At 36.0% G+C, this 17551-nt stretch overlaps 1 protein-coding gene across 8 annotated transcripts in view; it reads right to left on the minus strand.

The window, feature by feature from the left end:
- The window catches only part of LOC106879437 (proto-oncogene tyrosine-protein kinase receptor Ret), a 355783-nt gene that overhangs the window by 37954 nt on the left and 300278 nt on the right, over positions 1-17551 (minus strand). For all 8 annotated transcript variants that reach the window (XM_089347496.1, XM_052978606.2, XM_089347497.1 and 5 more), the window contains 2 exons: positions 9591-9856; positions 3042-3110 (listed from right to left, as the gene is read on the minus strand). In XM_089347496.1, the coding sequence (XP_089203622.1) occupies positions 3042-3110; positions 9591-9856 (335 nt within the window). The remainder of the gene's footprint in view (positions 1-3041; positions 3111-9590; positions 9857-17551) is intronic.

Consider the following 17551-nt stretch of genomic DNA (forward strand, 5'->3'; position numbering starts at 1 on the left):
GAGAGAAGGAGGGTAGGAGTGAAGAGAAGTAGGAGCAAGAGGGGAGAGGTAGCTGGGAGGAAGTAGGTGGGAGAGGAAGAGAGGAGAGGAGAGGGGAGGAGGGTTAGATGAAGAGAGGAAGAGAGTTGAGCCCATGTGGCGCAAAGGAGCGAAGAGAGAAGATTAATCCCTATACATATATGTATGTATGTCTGTACGTATGTATGTATACAGAGAGAGAAATTGTTAAAGTAAGTTAGGCGTCCATTTTCAAGAGCAAGGTGGAAAATCCTACTTCCGAGCAGTGTTTACAAATATAAAAGTTTAAAGGGAACAGTGTGGAGTAGTAATTAAGAAGTTGGAGGAAGCAGAGGGAATAGTTAAATAGACGGAGCGGTTAAGAGGAGATGCGACATGAGGATACAACTTGGTAAAGATCAGGCATAGACAAGATATAGTTAATAGCTCGCCGAAGAAATAGTGTTGCCAGTTCAAAATAGCAGGGTGCCGAAATATTCGTTCACAGACAGTATTGTTGTTGTTCTTAACTACTTTATGTTGTCTGTGAAGTACTATTTTACCTACTATTTCAATGATGTGTTGCATAATATGTTTGCAACGTTTAAATTTAGTAGTGATGTGGAGGTCAGCATGTTTACGAGTTTTAAAAGACTATCATTTCAAGAAAGCATAATTTAATATGCATACTTGTTATGTCTCAACCTACTGCTATCTAGCACCTTCGGATGATCTCTACTCAACCGCTACACAACTGCTACTCGACTACTACTCAACACTCCTACCACGGCCAGACTACCTCTATTTATATGTCTCGGGAGATCCTACTTCTTCGCCTGAGGGCGTCGACACAACAATACTGTTAAATACTGATTTTTCTCGCATTTCATTCTTACAGAGTACAAATACCAGAAAGATGGCGCTAATGAGTTTTGGACAACGCACTTGCTCAGTAATGATGGTAAATTAAGAGGAATATTCCAACAGACCTTGGAAATTAAGAGTGTTTCACTCTCTGGCTGTTTCTATTTCCTAAGTTGGTGCACTCCTTGCTTTTCCATCGACTATTGCTCTTTCCATGGTGATTTTTAAATTTCTGTCACCACTCTTCATTTGCTTCAAAATTCGTAATGACCATAAATGCCTAATAAGATTGGCAGTACCACTTTGAATTGGAAAACAACGAGCGTTATTGCCACGTGGTAGTTGATGGATGTACCAGTTCACCTTAACCTCATCAAAATTTGAAGTTTTTGCAAGTCATATATGCCTTCGTTCACTAAGAAATTATTTATATTCAGTTATCCGTTGCAAAAGTTTCGTCAACGTATTTACCATGAAATAACAATAGTTAACAACTGGTGGAATAAGTGATGCGACATAGAATTATGAACAAGATGTAGAAGTGGTTACATATACCAAGAACGTCCCACTATTCTACGCCCCTAACACCACAAAACTCTATCTACAAGATTAGTATTTGATCGTTGTTTAAAATCTCACACCCCACCATTCCAAATTACCAATAAGCATGTTTGACGAGATTTTGTTAATTACTCAATATTTAATCAAAGCTATTAGAAATGGCCCGACAATGAAGAAACTAGACAATTGTCAAATATATGCCTACAAAGTTTCCACATATTACACAATTTGTTTTTGGAATCGATTGACAAAGAAGAGATAGTGTTTTAAAAAAAAAGACGGTAAATATTTACTTGGATCATACTGAAGCATTTTAATTGCCACTCACTTTGTTAAATAACTGAAAAAGAGTCAGCAAGAAAATTACAAATTATTCCGGTCTGAAAACTCTTATTATAGATATGTTTGTTCTTTGCCTACACAATGAAACAGTTTCAACTGTTCAATTTTAGTATTCTAAGCACAACAGTATGCAAGTATTAGCTACTGGCATTCAACCAAAGTATACTATAAAGCACCTGCATTGAAAATAATAATAATTTCATAATATTCTTCGATTCTTTCCCTAATTTTCTTAACTGACAAAGAAATTCGAACGGTGGAACTGTGATTTGCTCTTCAATAACGAGATTAATACTGAACTATTACACCTTCTTGCTTGTTGATCCTGACATTGTAGTTTGTCACTTCACAGACATTTCATTCCCTAGTTTGCATGGGCCGCATTCTTCAAAGTACCAACAACATGGGAATCACCAACCAGACAACCCGCCTTGCATGCCGAAAATGGTAGATGCCGATGTTTCGTCATTATTGTGGCTTATCAATACCATGTAACTCGGATCATCTCGAAACGATGCGAGTTCGATCTGAGGTGAGCTGTCTCGTGTGGTCTAGAACATTTCGTGTTCTTTAACACTCGACGTCGTGTAAGGAGCTTTCCTTAGAGGATAACCTGCAGCAAATTTGACGTATTAACAAAACACATACACTGCGCATATACGATCGATAATGTTTACATTACTAGAGCTGCTTTTAATTCTTAATTTAATTTTCTTTCACATGTGCTACACCGTAGCACATCAGCAAATAGACTTCACTCTATTTGCATAATGATTCACTTCGTTTCGAGATGATCCAAGTACATAGTATCGATAAACCCCAATACAGGCGAAATATCGGTATCTCCCATTTTCGGAATCCTAGGCGAGTTGTTTTGCTTTTAATGCTTGATGTTCTTTAACATTTGGCATCGCGTAGGGAGCTTTCCCTGGACGCTGTCCCGCTACAAAATTGACATAGAAACCAAACACGTACACTATGTATGTGCTACCGATAATGCTTATGTGTGTGTGTATATGTGTGTGTGTGTGTATGTGTGTGTGTGTGTGTGTGTTTGTGTGTGTGTGTGTGTGTGTATGTGTGTGTATACATTCGAACATACGAATGTGTGTATATTTATGTGCGTATATTCGCACGCGCATGTGCACATGTACGGTCCATAACGTAATATATATATATATATATATTCTTTTATACTTTAATATACACATCTTGTCATTCTCTAACTATCTATAAGTAAGATAAAACACTTCCAGGAGAAGAATATATATACTCACCGTGCTATACTGGGATGCATTCTTGAAAACTTCTCTGGTAATTTTCTGCGGTGTATTGAGAGTAGGAACCTGAAACATATAACAAATCAATGCTAAATGTTAATGGCAACAAGTTCATTTAAGTAGATGTTTCCTCGGCGAACATAATTTCCAACTTGGGCTTTAATTCACATTTCAGTTTGTCTTCTAAAAATTTCACCTCACATCAGATATTACTTCCTCACATGCCTGGCAAACACTTACGTCACAGAACGTGTGTTATGATGAAGAATGACATAAGTTAGCTTCTATCATCCACTTTCGATTCTTGATTAAACTTATTTCGCCTCATTTACATTATTAGTACTCTTTTGCCGCCACACAAGTCGAATTACTCTTTGGCGTACTCTGTTGATTACGGTTGTAAAGAAAATTATCTGGTTTGTATTTGATTGAAACTGGGGACTGAAACTGGGGATTATTTCTTTTCCACTTACTTTGTATCGAATATGGTTAGAATATTCCTCAGTAAACTATTGATATTAATTTTATCAAAAATTCTAATCTTAAAATTTCTTAAACTAAATTCTCGGAATGATTTAAACTCAAATGAACGAAATTAAATTAAAAGCATTGTTATTTTTATACACTAACCTGCCATAAAAACAATTTTAATAGAGATAATGATATATCTTCACAGAATGCAATGTTATAATAAATTGCAGAGTAACAAGCACGTTATTTGACCATATGTACAATCTATGTGTGCTGCTGACTAACCTAATGAAACCGCAATTAGGCTATATATATATAATCCCTGTTTATCCTACATAACTTAACATATATGACTGTACACTATTGATTCTCAGTCTTTTTGACATCGGGACGTGCTGAAGATAAGATTAAAATTAACGGTACATTTCACTTAGAACTGTTAAAGAAAATAAACTATCTTAAAGTAAATAACTTAACAAATACAGAAAACTATCGTTTATGTTGTTTGTCATTCATAGTTGCATACATTATGCGCTTATGAATAACACGATTTTCAAAACGCTGAAACATTTGTATGGACTTTTTAAAGCCTTAAAATATATTTTTAAAAATTCCACCTTGTATTTAGATGCTTTTGCGACATACCGTTTGAGAACTTCTATTCTACATACCGTTTGAGAACTGCTATTCTTCTAGCATAAAGTTGTATTGTACACTTTTATGATTTTCAATTACATTAGCAATATATGTGTTTATACATACACATACACATGTGTGTGTGGGCTGTCGATTTCATATATCCCGAACAAAGTCGTGTTATATTATCCATTTGTTCCTTGACAATATGTCACTCGCCGCTGCTTACACATACACACCGTGACTTGTGTATATAGTAGAAATTTGGTTATTACTAGACCACTTCCCTTTATATTCTACTCAAAAGTGACTTCCCCCGTTACATGCATCTAGAAACGTTATCGTCAAATCCCATAAATTCGGTACATTTTTCATATAGCTTGTAGAATCTTTTCTGATACTTTATGTTTTAATCATGGAGACTTACATCGTTATTCTAAATATCCTAACTTAGCCTGTTACATTTTTATTGAGCTCTGTGAGAAAAAATCCTCGGCTGCAAGTTTATGTGAATTCGTTATACATTATTAGTATGTCTATGTATGTTGGTATATATATGTATATACATTAGAATACGCACACATGTACACAGACATGTATATACACCACGTAGACGTTTGGGTTCATTGTATGTGGGTATTTGTGGTAGATGAATAGGGGTTTCGAATTTTGGCACAGGGCAAACGTTTTCAGGGTGACGGGGCAATTCGATTGCATCGACCCAGTACTTATTTTATCCACTTAGCTTGTTACATTTTTATTGAGCTCTTTGTGAGAAACAATGCACTACTGCAAATTCATGGAAATATGATATACATTAGTAGTATGTCTGTGTGCATTAACTGTTCTTCTTAAGCACCAAGTAGGTCTGATCGAGTAGAGCTATGATCTAAGCCACTACGACCAATATCATCCCGTGTCTTTTTGCTCACCAGATAAGATTCGTTCTAGTTAACTATATGTCCTTAAAAAGAACCGAGTGTGCATATTGAGAGAGATTTGGTTCTTATTTCCTAGAGGGAGAGTTACAAGGTAGAGATTACGTATATATTATCAGTAAGTATTATAACGAAAACAAAAATTATATTCCTGTACAAAGTATTTCACTACAAATAATTAAGCCGCAGCATTATATATATATATATAAATACATGCATGTATTCATGTATGCGTACATACACATAAACGAACACTAGTACACTCTCATATTCATTTATCTGCTTGTGTACGTTCATAAATCTAATGCGGTACTGTTGAATCTATGTCGGCGAGATTAAAGACATTAGACAGAATATCGACATTAGAAATCTCTTTGGAATTGTTGTGAATCGATAAATCAACTTCTGCTAACTAGAAAAATGTTAAAGGGGACAAAAAGAAAATTCGGTTCATACAGGATACGCATCCAACTGAATTTGACACGTGTGAAGTAATTGGAGAAGTTATGTGCACACAGATATATACATATACTTGCAGATACAGACACACAAAGACATTTATATATGTGTATATATATATATATATATATATATAGAGAGAGAGAGAGAGAGAGAGTTTGTTTTTCATGTATAGCTATGCATATATATATATATATATATATATATATATATATATACATACACGCACATATATATGCATACATGCATATATATATATATATATATATATATATATATGTATGTGTGTGTGTGTGTGTGTGTGTGTATACACATACACAAACGTATATGCTTGAAGATACGCCCACATGTACACAGAAATATATATAAATGTACACACACACACGCATACACGCACACATATATACAGGGTGTGATGGACAAATTGTCGCCACTTTATATTTTTAATTTTGCGCATGTGCATTCTTTGTATTTGATTTTGTCGACTACGCAGTATAGTAGGATCAGTTGGGCATCGTATGTGAGAAAAACAGCACCATGATGCAATTCATTCTGTCAGAAATTTGGAAACGACATGCTGTACTGCCTGGCATTCGCACCGGAAGCTCCAATACGAACATTCAGTGTTTGGGTGTCAATCTGGAAATAGTGAAATCTGAGGACTTGTACCGAGGGTGATAAAAATCAAACATCCAGTCAACATCATAGTGATCGTGATGTTATGCCTCCATTCATCTTCCCACTCGGTCTCAGACTCAGCACCGAGGCTTACATCAAGTGCCTGGAGGAGGTGGCGCCTTCCTGGGTCAAGAGGGTAGCTGTTGGAAGACCATATATCTGACAACAGAACTCTGCATCATGCCACACAAGCAGGAGAATCTAGTCATAGCTATCAGACAATTTCTGCGCCCACATCACCCCTAATATGTGACCACCTAACTCCCCAAACTGCAATCCCCTTGATTATTATGTGTGGCACGCGGTTGAATGAGAGACTAAGACGAACAAAACTCCTTGTAACACCAAAGATGAACTGAAGGCAAGGATTCACCAACTTATAGAAGGCGACCGCCCAGAAGAGTTGCAGGAGATTCCGAAGTCATCTGGAGGCCATAGTTGAAGCCAATGGTGATTTTATTGAATAAATTTACGATTTAGTATTTCAAGATATTTTTATGTAATATTGGTAAATATATCTGTTAACTTGAGATCTCAGTGTTATTTTCATTTTTACGTAATTTAGAAAATATATTCACCGCAACCTGTACACATGCGCGCGCGCGCACCACGCATACGTTTGTCTATGTGTGTATGTGTTAATTTATGGCAGATGAATAAGGGTTTCGAATTTTGGCACAGGGCAACCGATTTCAGGGTGACGGAGTTATTCGATTGAATCGACCCAGAACTTATCTACTGGTACTTATTTTAACCACGCCGAAAGGACGAAAATCATGGTTGATAAATAATGATTACTTATCTCGAACTGCTGTTTCGCTTGGATGCCCAGCCGTCCATAAATAACACTCTACATGCTTCCAGCATGAAGTTGTATTGAGTAATTAGATGGGTCTGTTATGCAGCATAATAAAGTGTGTGTGTGTGTGTGTGTGTGTGTGTGTGTGTGCGTGTGCGCGCGTATCCCTTAAAAATTATAAATTTATCGTTATTAAGCAACTAATTCTACTACATCTATCACAGCAACAGATTTCACCTTGCATTAGCGTATTGTTAGAAATTCTCACAACCATAACAAAAATTGAATAAAATATTGATGTTCGGACGAGAATTCATCATTTCTGATTTCGATAAAGTAAACAAAAACATTCATTTTTTCCTATATTCGAAGAGGAGAGAATTTTCGTCCGTTTCTATGATATATCTTGTGCCTTTAAGCACCAAGTCTATAAAATATGTTATATCAGAAGAAATACAGTAATAGCTAGTCTATTAAATATGATATTCAGATGGCTCGCAGGTTTTTGTGTTTTGTTTTTTATTGAAATATTTTATTTTACATTCATTCGCTTTACTGTATGGAAAATGTGTCTTGATACTTCTAAGACGTGAAAGTGCAGTATCTAGTCGTTAGAGTATTCTGCTTATAACCATAAGATCCCGTGCCTAGTATCTGGATTGAATAGTCTATTGTGTCCTTGAAAGTTACACCATTTCGCGACGCTCAAATTTACACAGCTGTGTTTTACAGTTGCACGATGGTAAAGTCTTCTTTCCCTGTGGTTATCACATCCTAGATGCTCTGTTGGATCAAGGGTGAGGGGGTTATGTTGTCTATGTCTGCTGGCGACTACATATGTATCTGGATCAATCAGCAGAAAATGGGATAGTCTACTAAACCATATTCTCTCACGGTTGTCAGCCAGATGTGCTGTACATTTGGAAAGATATCAGCAATAGCATGTAGTCTTAAACTACGATTATTATCTAGCCAATGTCAAGAAACGAGACAAAGGTACATGACGCTCATTGGAGATTAAGTTATATGTATATTAAGTTATAATGCCCATTCGTCAGTGACTGATTGATTTGGATATTAGACTGAGCATTTCGCTGAAGACTTAACTTAGAAACCACGACAAGTAAATATTAACTATCACTTATCATTTCAATATCAGTTTTAACAAGAACGAATTGACCTTAGCATTTATATTTTTAACTGATACTTATTCTTTCACTATTTTTGGCCGAACCGTTAGGTAGCACCGGTTGCTAAGCAATGGTGAGGAACAATCATAAACACAAACACACACACACACACACACACACCTGTGCATGTATATATACATATATATATATATATATATATATATATATATATATATATATATATACATATATATATATATATACATATATACATATATATATACATATATATATATACATATATATATACATATATATATATATATATACATATATACATATATATATATATATATATATATATATATATATATATATATATATATATATATATATATATATATATATATATATATATATATATACGACGGGTATCTACATAGTTTCTGTCTACCAAATTCACTCACAAAGCATTAGTCGACTCGGGGCGAAGATAGATGACATTTTCCAAAAGTGCCGTGCAGTGGGATTGAATTCGAAACCACCTGGTTGCAAAGCCACACATAAAATTCAAGAATGAAAACTCAGAATATATTTTTATTTATTTATTTAGAGGATGCGAAAGACAAAACATAGTTCAAATTGTATCAAAATTTAGTGCACAGTCACTTTCTCAGATAAAGAAAACTTAAGATAATTTAATAATATATGCATACATACGTACGCACAATCATACATACAGTCTCTATGCGGAATGGTAAAAATATGCAATACTTTTCTCAAGTTAAAACTAAATTTGTTTTTGATTTTTATCTTCGTATCATTGTTAAAAACCAACTTCTTTCTTATAGGAATATTTGAAATGATTAAACACAGAAGATAGGAGAAACCTGATTCGAAGACTATAGACCTAAACCATCACTGGAACTTTAAACTTTGTAAAACTTTCCAGACGTTTAACATTTAAATATATTATGCGCACTTCTAGACATGTAACTATGTGCATGGGAATACATACATAAACAAAACATACAAATCTGCAAATGCGCTCACTCCAAATATTGCACATATGCACACACACTTACACATGCAATAATACCCTGTTGGTGTTGGAATTCCAATGAAGAAGCCTTGGATCTAGATTAAAAATCGCCTCTGTCTCTATTAACAAGAAATCTTGAAATAAAACGGAATAATGACATACATACATACATATGTACATACATACGCACACACGCACATACACATACATACATACATACATACATACATACAAACATACATAATACATATATACATACATACATATGCATGCGCATTCTTCGCACACTCGCCCACATGTATACATAAACGCATATATATATGTTCATCTATTTCAATAAGTAAACATTACAAGAGATTTCAAAGCTGAAATAAGCATTCATCAACGACTCACCTTTTCATAAGGAAGATGCGCATGACGTGGAAACCGAGTCATTTTTTTCTCTGGATAAATTGTTGGTGAGAAAACTGTCAGAAAAATTGATTTTTCATATGAAAGACTTTCATATGATCCATTTAAAGATTGTCTTGAGACGGTACACCTAATCGTGAAATTAAATTTCTTGGCATTCTCTAAGGCAGCAATATTATTTAAGGCCATCTCAGAAGTTATGTTGTCTATAGTTAATATTTCAGAGGCAGTCTTCTGGTCGGCTTTACCTAAAACAAATAAGAAACACACATTATAGGTGATTATCTTATATTTTATTCAAAATTTTCTCTTCCTGTCCATTTTAATCTTTTCTTTGAAACGATCCTGCTGAATCTACAATTTTGAAGCATATTGTAGATTTGAGCCAAAACTTTATGAATACCGGGTTTGGATATTGATGTTTCACTTCAATTCCTCTGCTAAAGTCTTGAGAAAAGGCATAGTACACTCACATCCATCAATCTGCTCGTTGAGGCAAAAAATACTGGGCTACGCTCATCATTCGGGATCAACAAATCAATTGTTCCTAATACATATTATAAAGAAATGTTTATCTTAGTACGCCCAGCCTTCAGATCATAAATTAAGTTTAGTTCAGTGAGCAACTACCACCACTGATAGCGTGGAAATATACTAGTGAGTGCAACATTAGGTTCGAATAAATGAATAAACTACTATATTCATTATAACATTCTTCAAACGTACGTTCCTGCGTATCTATACATAATACATACACGCACACACACGCACACACACACACACACACACACACACACACACACACACATGGTGATTGCTTCATCTTTGCAGACGATTGCCAACTCTCCATGTACCCCCATCAACCATCATCAGCTCCAAACGTCCGTCCATGGCTCCTGAAGTGGCTTTTAATTCCAGCATTGGATTTGCACGGTCTGCAGTAAATGTGACACAGAAAAGATATGCCCTCTTTTGGATTTATTCGGTCAGCTTGTGGGGTGTCATCCTTATGTACCTTCATATACCTTTTAAGACCAGGTATTGATTTGCAGATGTTGTCTCACCTAGCATTGGAGTTGGCTTTTTATGTGATCTACATACATACATACATACATACATACATACATACTGCCTAAATACTAATCTTGAGAAATTGGGCTTCTCAAAATCAGAAGGGAGATAGCTGGTACGAAGACTACAGATCCAGTCTATCACTAGACCTGTAAACATGTGTAACTTTCTCGAAGTTTATCATTTAAGTGCATATGAGCATGTCTAGACATGCAACTATATGCATGAGAATACATACGTAAAACAAAACATACAAATTTGTACACATACATACAACCATATACACCTACACTATTAATTTCGTTAATGTTTGAATGTGTACACATCATTGTAGAATTTCGTATATTTTGACATCAAACTTGGTCCATGGGGTTGTAAATTCACGGCGTTGAGGATTCATAATTTTGTGTATATATGTATTCTGCGAATCATGTGATGTCATTAATATGTGTAATGCACATTTATCTGTGTAATGAGGAATTTCAGCTTAAATTTATGGAGGCATGTGTCTTTTAGGCATGCCCCTATACGTATAAATAGTCGATGTCCAGAGAAAAAAACTTATTCATGCTGAAGGGCTGGCAGTGTAGGTGGGATGGGGGTCAAGCTTGAAATTTTCGAAATATGAAATATTGCTTGTTCGTGCAGGGGGAGAAAGTTTCTTCCTTAATTGAATTGTCTCCCAGGATCTGTATATTTATTTGTTTAGCTCCAAATCCTGTGCAGTCCCCTTTAGCTTCGTGTATTTCCTCCAAAATGGAGACGAGTATCAACGTCTCCTGTGGCAGGCTTAGTAATTGTTGAAAAATCTTATCTCAACGTGAAACCAATGGTAGCCTTATTAACTCACAAATAAAATGTGTGTGTGTGTGTGTGTTTGAAAATATGTCTTAAACTATTCAGCGCACCAAGATAGTAATTGAGCATAACACATCGAAATGTTTATAAAATATTTATTAACAAACATTGAAGCAGTCACTTCTGGCATGCAAGGGGCTAGACGACTAACGGAGGAGGAGACCCACTTCGGTCATGAATGACCATGGCATTGCACCTAGAAAGTTACCCTCAGAAGCACAAGTCCGGGCAAAGTTGGGTTTTTTTTATGTAGCAGTCGCCCATGCATACACCCTCGCCTCTCCACGCCACTGATGATATCCAAGGGAAAGGCAAAGGCCGATACAGCTTGGCACCAGTGATACCGTAACTCATTTCTTCAACTGAGTTAACTGGAGCAACGTGAAATGAGGTGTCTTGCTCAAGAACACAACGCCCAGCCCGGTTCGGAAATCGAACTCACCACCTCACGATCGTAAGCTTGACGCTCTAACCACTGAGCCATGCACCTAAAGACGACTAACAAGTGTTTCCTTTATGAGGGATTGTACACAAACTGAATGTGAGCTAAAATATTTTCAAATTATGTGTGGATTTATACAACTGAACGTGAATGTGTATATCTATGTGCAAAACGCACACAAACACGCACACGAATTTTAACTCATATAAATATGTGTACTTGTGTATGAGGGCATGTGTGTGCGTGGGTGCGAGAGAGAGACAGAGACAGTGTGCGTGTGTGTAATCTGAAATATTAATGGAGGTAGATTAGCTTGAAAGCTGGAAGTGATTCGTATCCCGGTAACTCTGTGTCCAAAAGACTAAACAACTAAATATAACGCTTTTTAGAATGTAATTTGTTTTCTATTATATTTGAATTAAATTTTAGATTAACAATTGAAGGATATGGGACAAAAGAATTAACTAGGATTAAATGGTTAAAGTATTCATAGTTATAACAGAAATAACATCAATAGTATCTAAGGTTTCATGTTAGATTTTTTTTCCTGTCATAGGCGTAGCTGCATGGTAAGTAATTTGCTTCCTAACCAAATAGTTCCAGGTTCAGTCCTACAGCGTGGCACCTTGGGCATGCGTCTGCTACTCTATCCTCGGACCTTTTGAGTGAATTTGATAGGTAGAGACTGAAAGAAGCCAGTCGTATATATATGTGTGTAAGTGTGTGTGTGTGTTTGTCCCCCTAAACTAGCGGTTCGGTAAAAGAGAATGATGGAATAAATGTCAGGCTTTAAAAAAACATAGTACTGAGGTTGATTCATTAGACAAAAAATCCTTCATGGCTGTACTCCTGCTTGGCCGCAGTCTAATGACTGAAACAAATAAAGGATAAAAGTTATACGATAAACTTAAAATAGATCAATGTTACAGTTATTAATTAAACATTAAGCGCCACCACTAACAGAACGAATTGCATAGAGATAACTAGAAAGCTAAGCAATAAAGTAACATGAATACAATATCGATAGATATAAATATAATTGGCATGACTATGCTGTAACTAGAATGAAGGGACCATCAAAAGCTCGCGCACACACAAACACACACACAAGATGTATTCAATGTGTATATATCGCTCGCTCTCTCTCACTCACTCATATATATATATATATATATATATATATATATATATATATATATATATATATACACACGCACGTATGCACACGGAGAAACAGATAGGTAGATAGATAGATAGATAGATATACATGCGTATATATCCACGTGTGATTGTACATAAATATTCATTTGTATATATGTGTGCGTGTGCGTGCGTGCACGCGTGTATGTATGTGCGTGTATGTGCGCGTGTATATATGTAAGTATGAACACACGATTTTCAGTCTCATATGCAAATACGTGTTGTCTTGTCTAACATAATTTTGTTTAAATTTATATTTAGCTTCACATATTACTCTAAACATCTGACCACTCTTAGGAAACATTAACAGAACATAAAATCGAAATATTTAACGTTTTGAATCATTCATTTGCGTATGACACATCTCTGGGGAAGATTCGTTTTCTGAATAGACAAGTATCTTTCAACAATTGCTTTTTCAATGTATATTTTATTGGCATTTTGAAATTTTTTAGTTTGAAGTTAATCAAAAGATTCAATTCGGGTTAAATTAATTTCACTTTGCATCTCCAAAATCTGAAAACTGTATAGTGCAAGTTGAAAGTTACCGGAAACCCGTTTTATATGGTAAGTGATTTATATTCTGCCGCTGACCCTAACTGAATCCATTGTCGAGGTATTTTATTGCAACATATCCGTATACAGAGCTGCAAGTAGACAACACAAGAAGCAAATAAACTGCACTGTAGCCAGCGGCTGAACAGTAAAATCGATGAGGATTTCGTTAATTTGGCGTACTGAAGTCGAACGTTCCATTAGAATTGGATCATGATAGAAATGGCAAAACAAAACACGGAATGAATAAATGCAAAGTTCGAACTCCAATGTTCCATGCATTTAAAGCAATATTTAGTTACTCATGAAACTGACGAACGTGCAGTTTCAACATGATCTAATGTGTTACAATTTCATAAACCGTAAGAGTTGATACCAGCTTTCAATTTGTCGTGAAATAAGTATCTGTATAGTACTGAGATTGATCAAATCAACGGTTTAGTCCCCAACAAACTGCATGACTTTGTGCTTATATAACTATGACACTATCTAGCATACAGAGCCTCCGTAATGCCAGTCGATAATATTCTGAGAAACTAAAGGCCAATCAATTCAAACGATGACTTAGACAGCACGTGAACTCCTTCAGATGCAGAGACAGAAAAAACTCCTCTTCTCTGTTTTACTTCATCTAGAGCAAGGAAACGAATTCCCTAACTTCAGATGCAGATGCAGAATCTCATGAGATTCCTTTTCCGATGATCATCAGTCTTGCCTACACAGCAACCAGAAGAGTTGCGCAAAACACGAACTGGATAAACTTGACACCTTCAGACTGTTAGCTTGACCACATGAAGGAATGAATCTCCATCTTGTCAACAGCTACACGTGGTAGACCCACTGGTGACGCTAGACTATCCGTTCCGGCACATGAATAAACAAACAGGATAAATGTTTTTCACAGAACTCTGAACTTCATCATATGGACAAACAAATGGAGGTTCAAAATTCACAATTTTTCTATAAGCTTTAGTATTTTTCTTTGCTTCGCTTTAAGCCCAAAGGATCTGACGATTTAGACGACCGTAGTAACATTTATGAAGCGTAGTAACTTATAATGCGAGGCTATTTAAAATAGTTAATACACGCGTGCACACACAAACACACACACACACACACACACACACACACACACACACGTACGTACGCACGCACGCACGCACGCACGCACACAAACACACGCACGCACACAAACACACGCACGCACACACACACACGAGGGAGTGCTGAAAAGTTCCTGGTTTTAAGGGTAACGTGAAGGGCCTGCTTGGAGGCCCAGCCTACAGGAATTAAATAAACTAAAGTCCGTGAATCTGAGAGGGGAATGTGTTCAATAAAATCATAACTGATTCTCTTGTATTTTACCGAAAGTCAGGAACTTTTCAGCCCCTTCGTATATATACACATATATATATATATATGTCTATAAGTACGTATACATGTGTGCGTGTATACATATCTCTATGTGTATAAACTGTATTTTTTTGTATAATTAGATATTGTTAATATAACAATACATAAAAACAGGCCAGAGTTGAAGTGCTCAGCATGAGCTAGAATTCAAATTATGGTAAGAATGGATTCATAAGGGTGGAAGACCACAAAAACAATACCGTATATCCAACGCAAGATTTAATATATATATGTGTGTGTGTTCAAATTTAGTAGGAGAGTTTCCATATATATATTCTTGGGTGGGATTGGTATATTTCTAGTAGAGATTCCCAAATGTTGTTTCTCCATTTAATCCAGTCCGTTTAGGACGTAAAGAAAATTGAAGAGGAGTTCTCACAAGTACAAGCATGTCGACCGGGAAGGTATAAACAAAAGAAAAGATGTTAAGACCAAATCCATGTTACGGATGTGGAGCCCTACATTTCAGGAAGAATTGTCCTTTCAAAACGCAAAAATGTTACAGTTGCCTAAAAGTAGGACACTAGAGCTCACATTGCAGAGCAAAGTTAGGAATGTTCTCAACGGAAAGCAGAAACAACACCAAAAGGAGGACATTTGTACATGTAAAAGTAAACGAATTGAATATTAAATTGCAACTAGATACTGGTAGCGACATCACGGTTATTAATAGCGACATGTGGAAAAAAATTGAGAAAGCTACGTTAGGAAAGACATCAAAAATTGCACGAGGCGCTACAGGTAAACTACACTTCGTAGGCGAAATGTGGAATGATACCACATTTCGGGGGGGGGGGGGCTGAATAGTATAAGTTTCCGTGGTAAACAATACAACCAATTTGTTCGGTTTGGACTGATTGGAGTTGTTTGACTTTTGAAACCTCCCTATAAGTCTGTTATGTAAAAAAATAAATGGCTGTCCTACCAGTGAAAGTAACTCAGCAGCTGAGTTGAAGAAAAACTTTAAAAACTTGTTTCCTGAAGTGCTGTTTGGAAAAATTAGGTCTCTGAATATTTTTATTATGATCACGAATAAAAAAAAAAAAAAAAAAAAAAAAAAAGGTCTCTGTTCTAAAACTGAGGCTTGCTTTCAAATAAAGGAAAACATCGTGCATGTATTCAAACCTAATAGAAAGGTACTATTTGCTGCGATAAAGCAGGTAGAGGAACAATTAAACAGACTGGAGAAAATGGAAATTATTCAAAAAGTAGATTATTCTAAGTGGGCAGCGCCAACTGTGTGTATTAAAAAAAAATAACAAAATCAGGTTGTGTGCAGATTTTTCTACTGGTTTGAATGACTGTCTAAAAACGTGCCACTATCCACTGCCTACCCCGGAGGATATATTTGCAAAATATTTTCGAAACTCGATCTGTCTGATGCGTATCTGAAAATTAATGTAGACGAGGAACGCTCGAAGTTTCTAACAGTAAATACACAGAGGACTATACAAATATAACAGATTGGCACTTGGTCTGAAGGTGGCATCTGCAATATTTCAATAGGTTATGGATGCGACGTTGGCGGACTGTCAATTTGCAATTCTGTACCTCGATGATGTATTAATTAAAAGTGAATCTCATTGTCAGCATATCGAACATGCCAAGTGTGTCTTTCAAAAAAAAAAAAAAAAAAAAGAAATTACGGTTTCACACTCAGTGAGGAGAAATGTGAATTCTTTTTGCCTGAAATTAAATATTTAGGACAAATTATAGATAAAATGGAAGACGATCTGACACATCGAGGGTAGACGCAATTAAAAATATACCTCCTCCAACTAACATAGCGACATTACAAGCCTTTCTTGGACTAGCGAACTGTTATCAAAATTACATGCCAAACATATATGAATTGAGAGCTCCACTTAATAATTTGCTGAAGAAAGACGCCAACTGGAATTGGTCAAATAACTGTCAAAAGGCGTTTCAGGATATTAAAAAAATATTAATTTCGGATTTGTTGTTGGCTCATTTCGATCCTGCAGTCTGTGGAGGCTGTTTTGAATACGGCGTAGAAGCAGTTTAGCTACACAAATTTAAAGACGGTAACATGAAGGCGGTAGTTCATGCCTCATGTACTCTGATTGCAGCAGAAAAAACTACAGTCTGACAGAGAAGAAGCTATAGCGATTATTTTTGCCGTGAAGAAATTTCACAGATTTCTCCACGGTAGACGTTTTCGGCTTCAGACGGACCACCGACCGTTAATATCAATTTTCGGATCAAAGCTAGGAATTCCTACCCATTCAGCTAACAGATTACAACGCTGGTGTACAATATTGTTAAATTGCAAATTTAAGATGGAGGGCATTCCTTCTAAGAAAATTGGCCATGCAGATTGTTTATCTAGGCTAATTCCGAAGAATGCGGAACCGCTGGAATATACGGTGATAGCCGCATTACA

Source organism: Octopus bimaculoides, chromosome 2 (genome assembly GCF_046866305.1).
Source record: "Octopus bimaculoides isolate indiv1 chromosome 2, ASM4686630v1, whole genome shotgun sequence".
Taxonomy (NCBI): domain Eukaryota; kingdom Metazoa; phylum Mollusca; class Cephalopoda; order Octopoda; family Octopodidae; genus Octopus; species Octopus bimaculoides.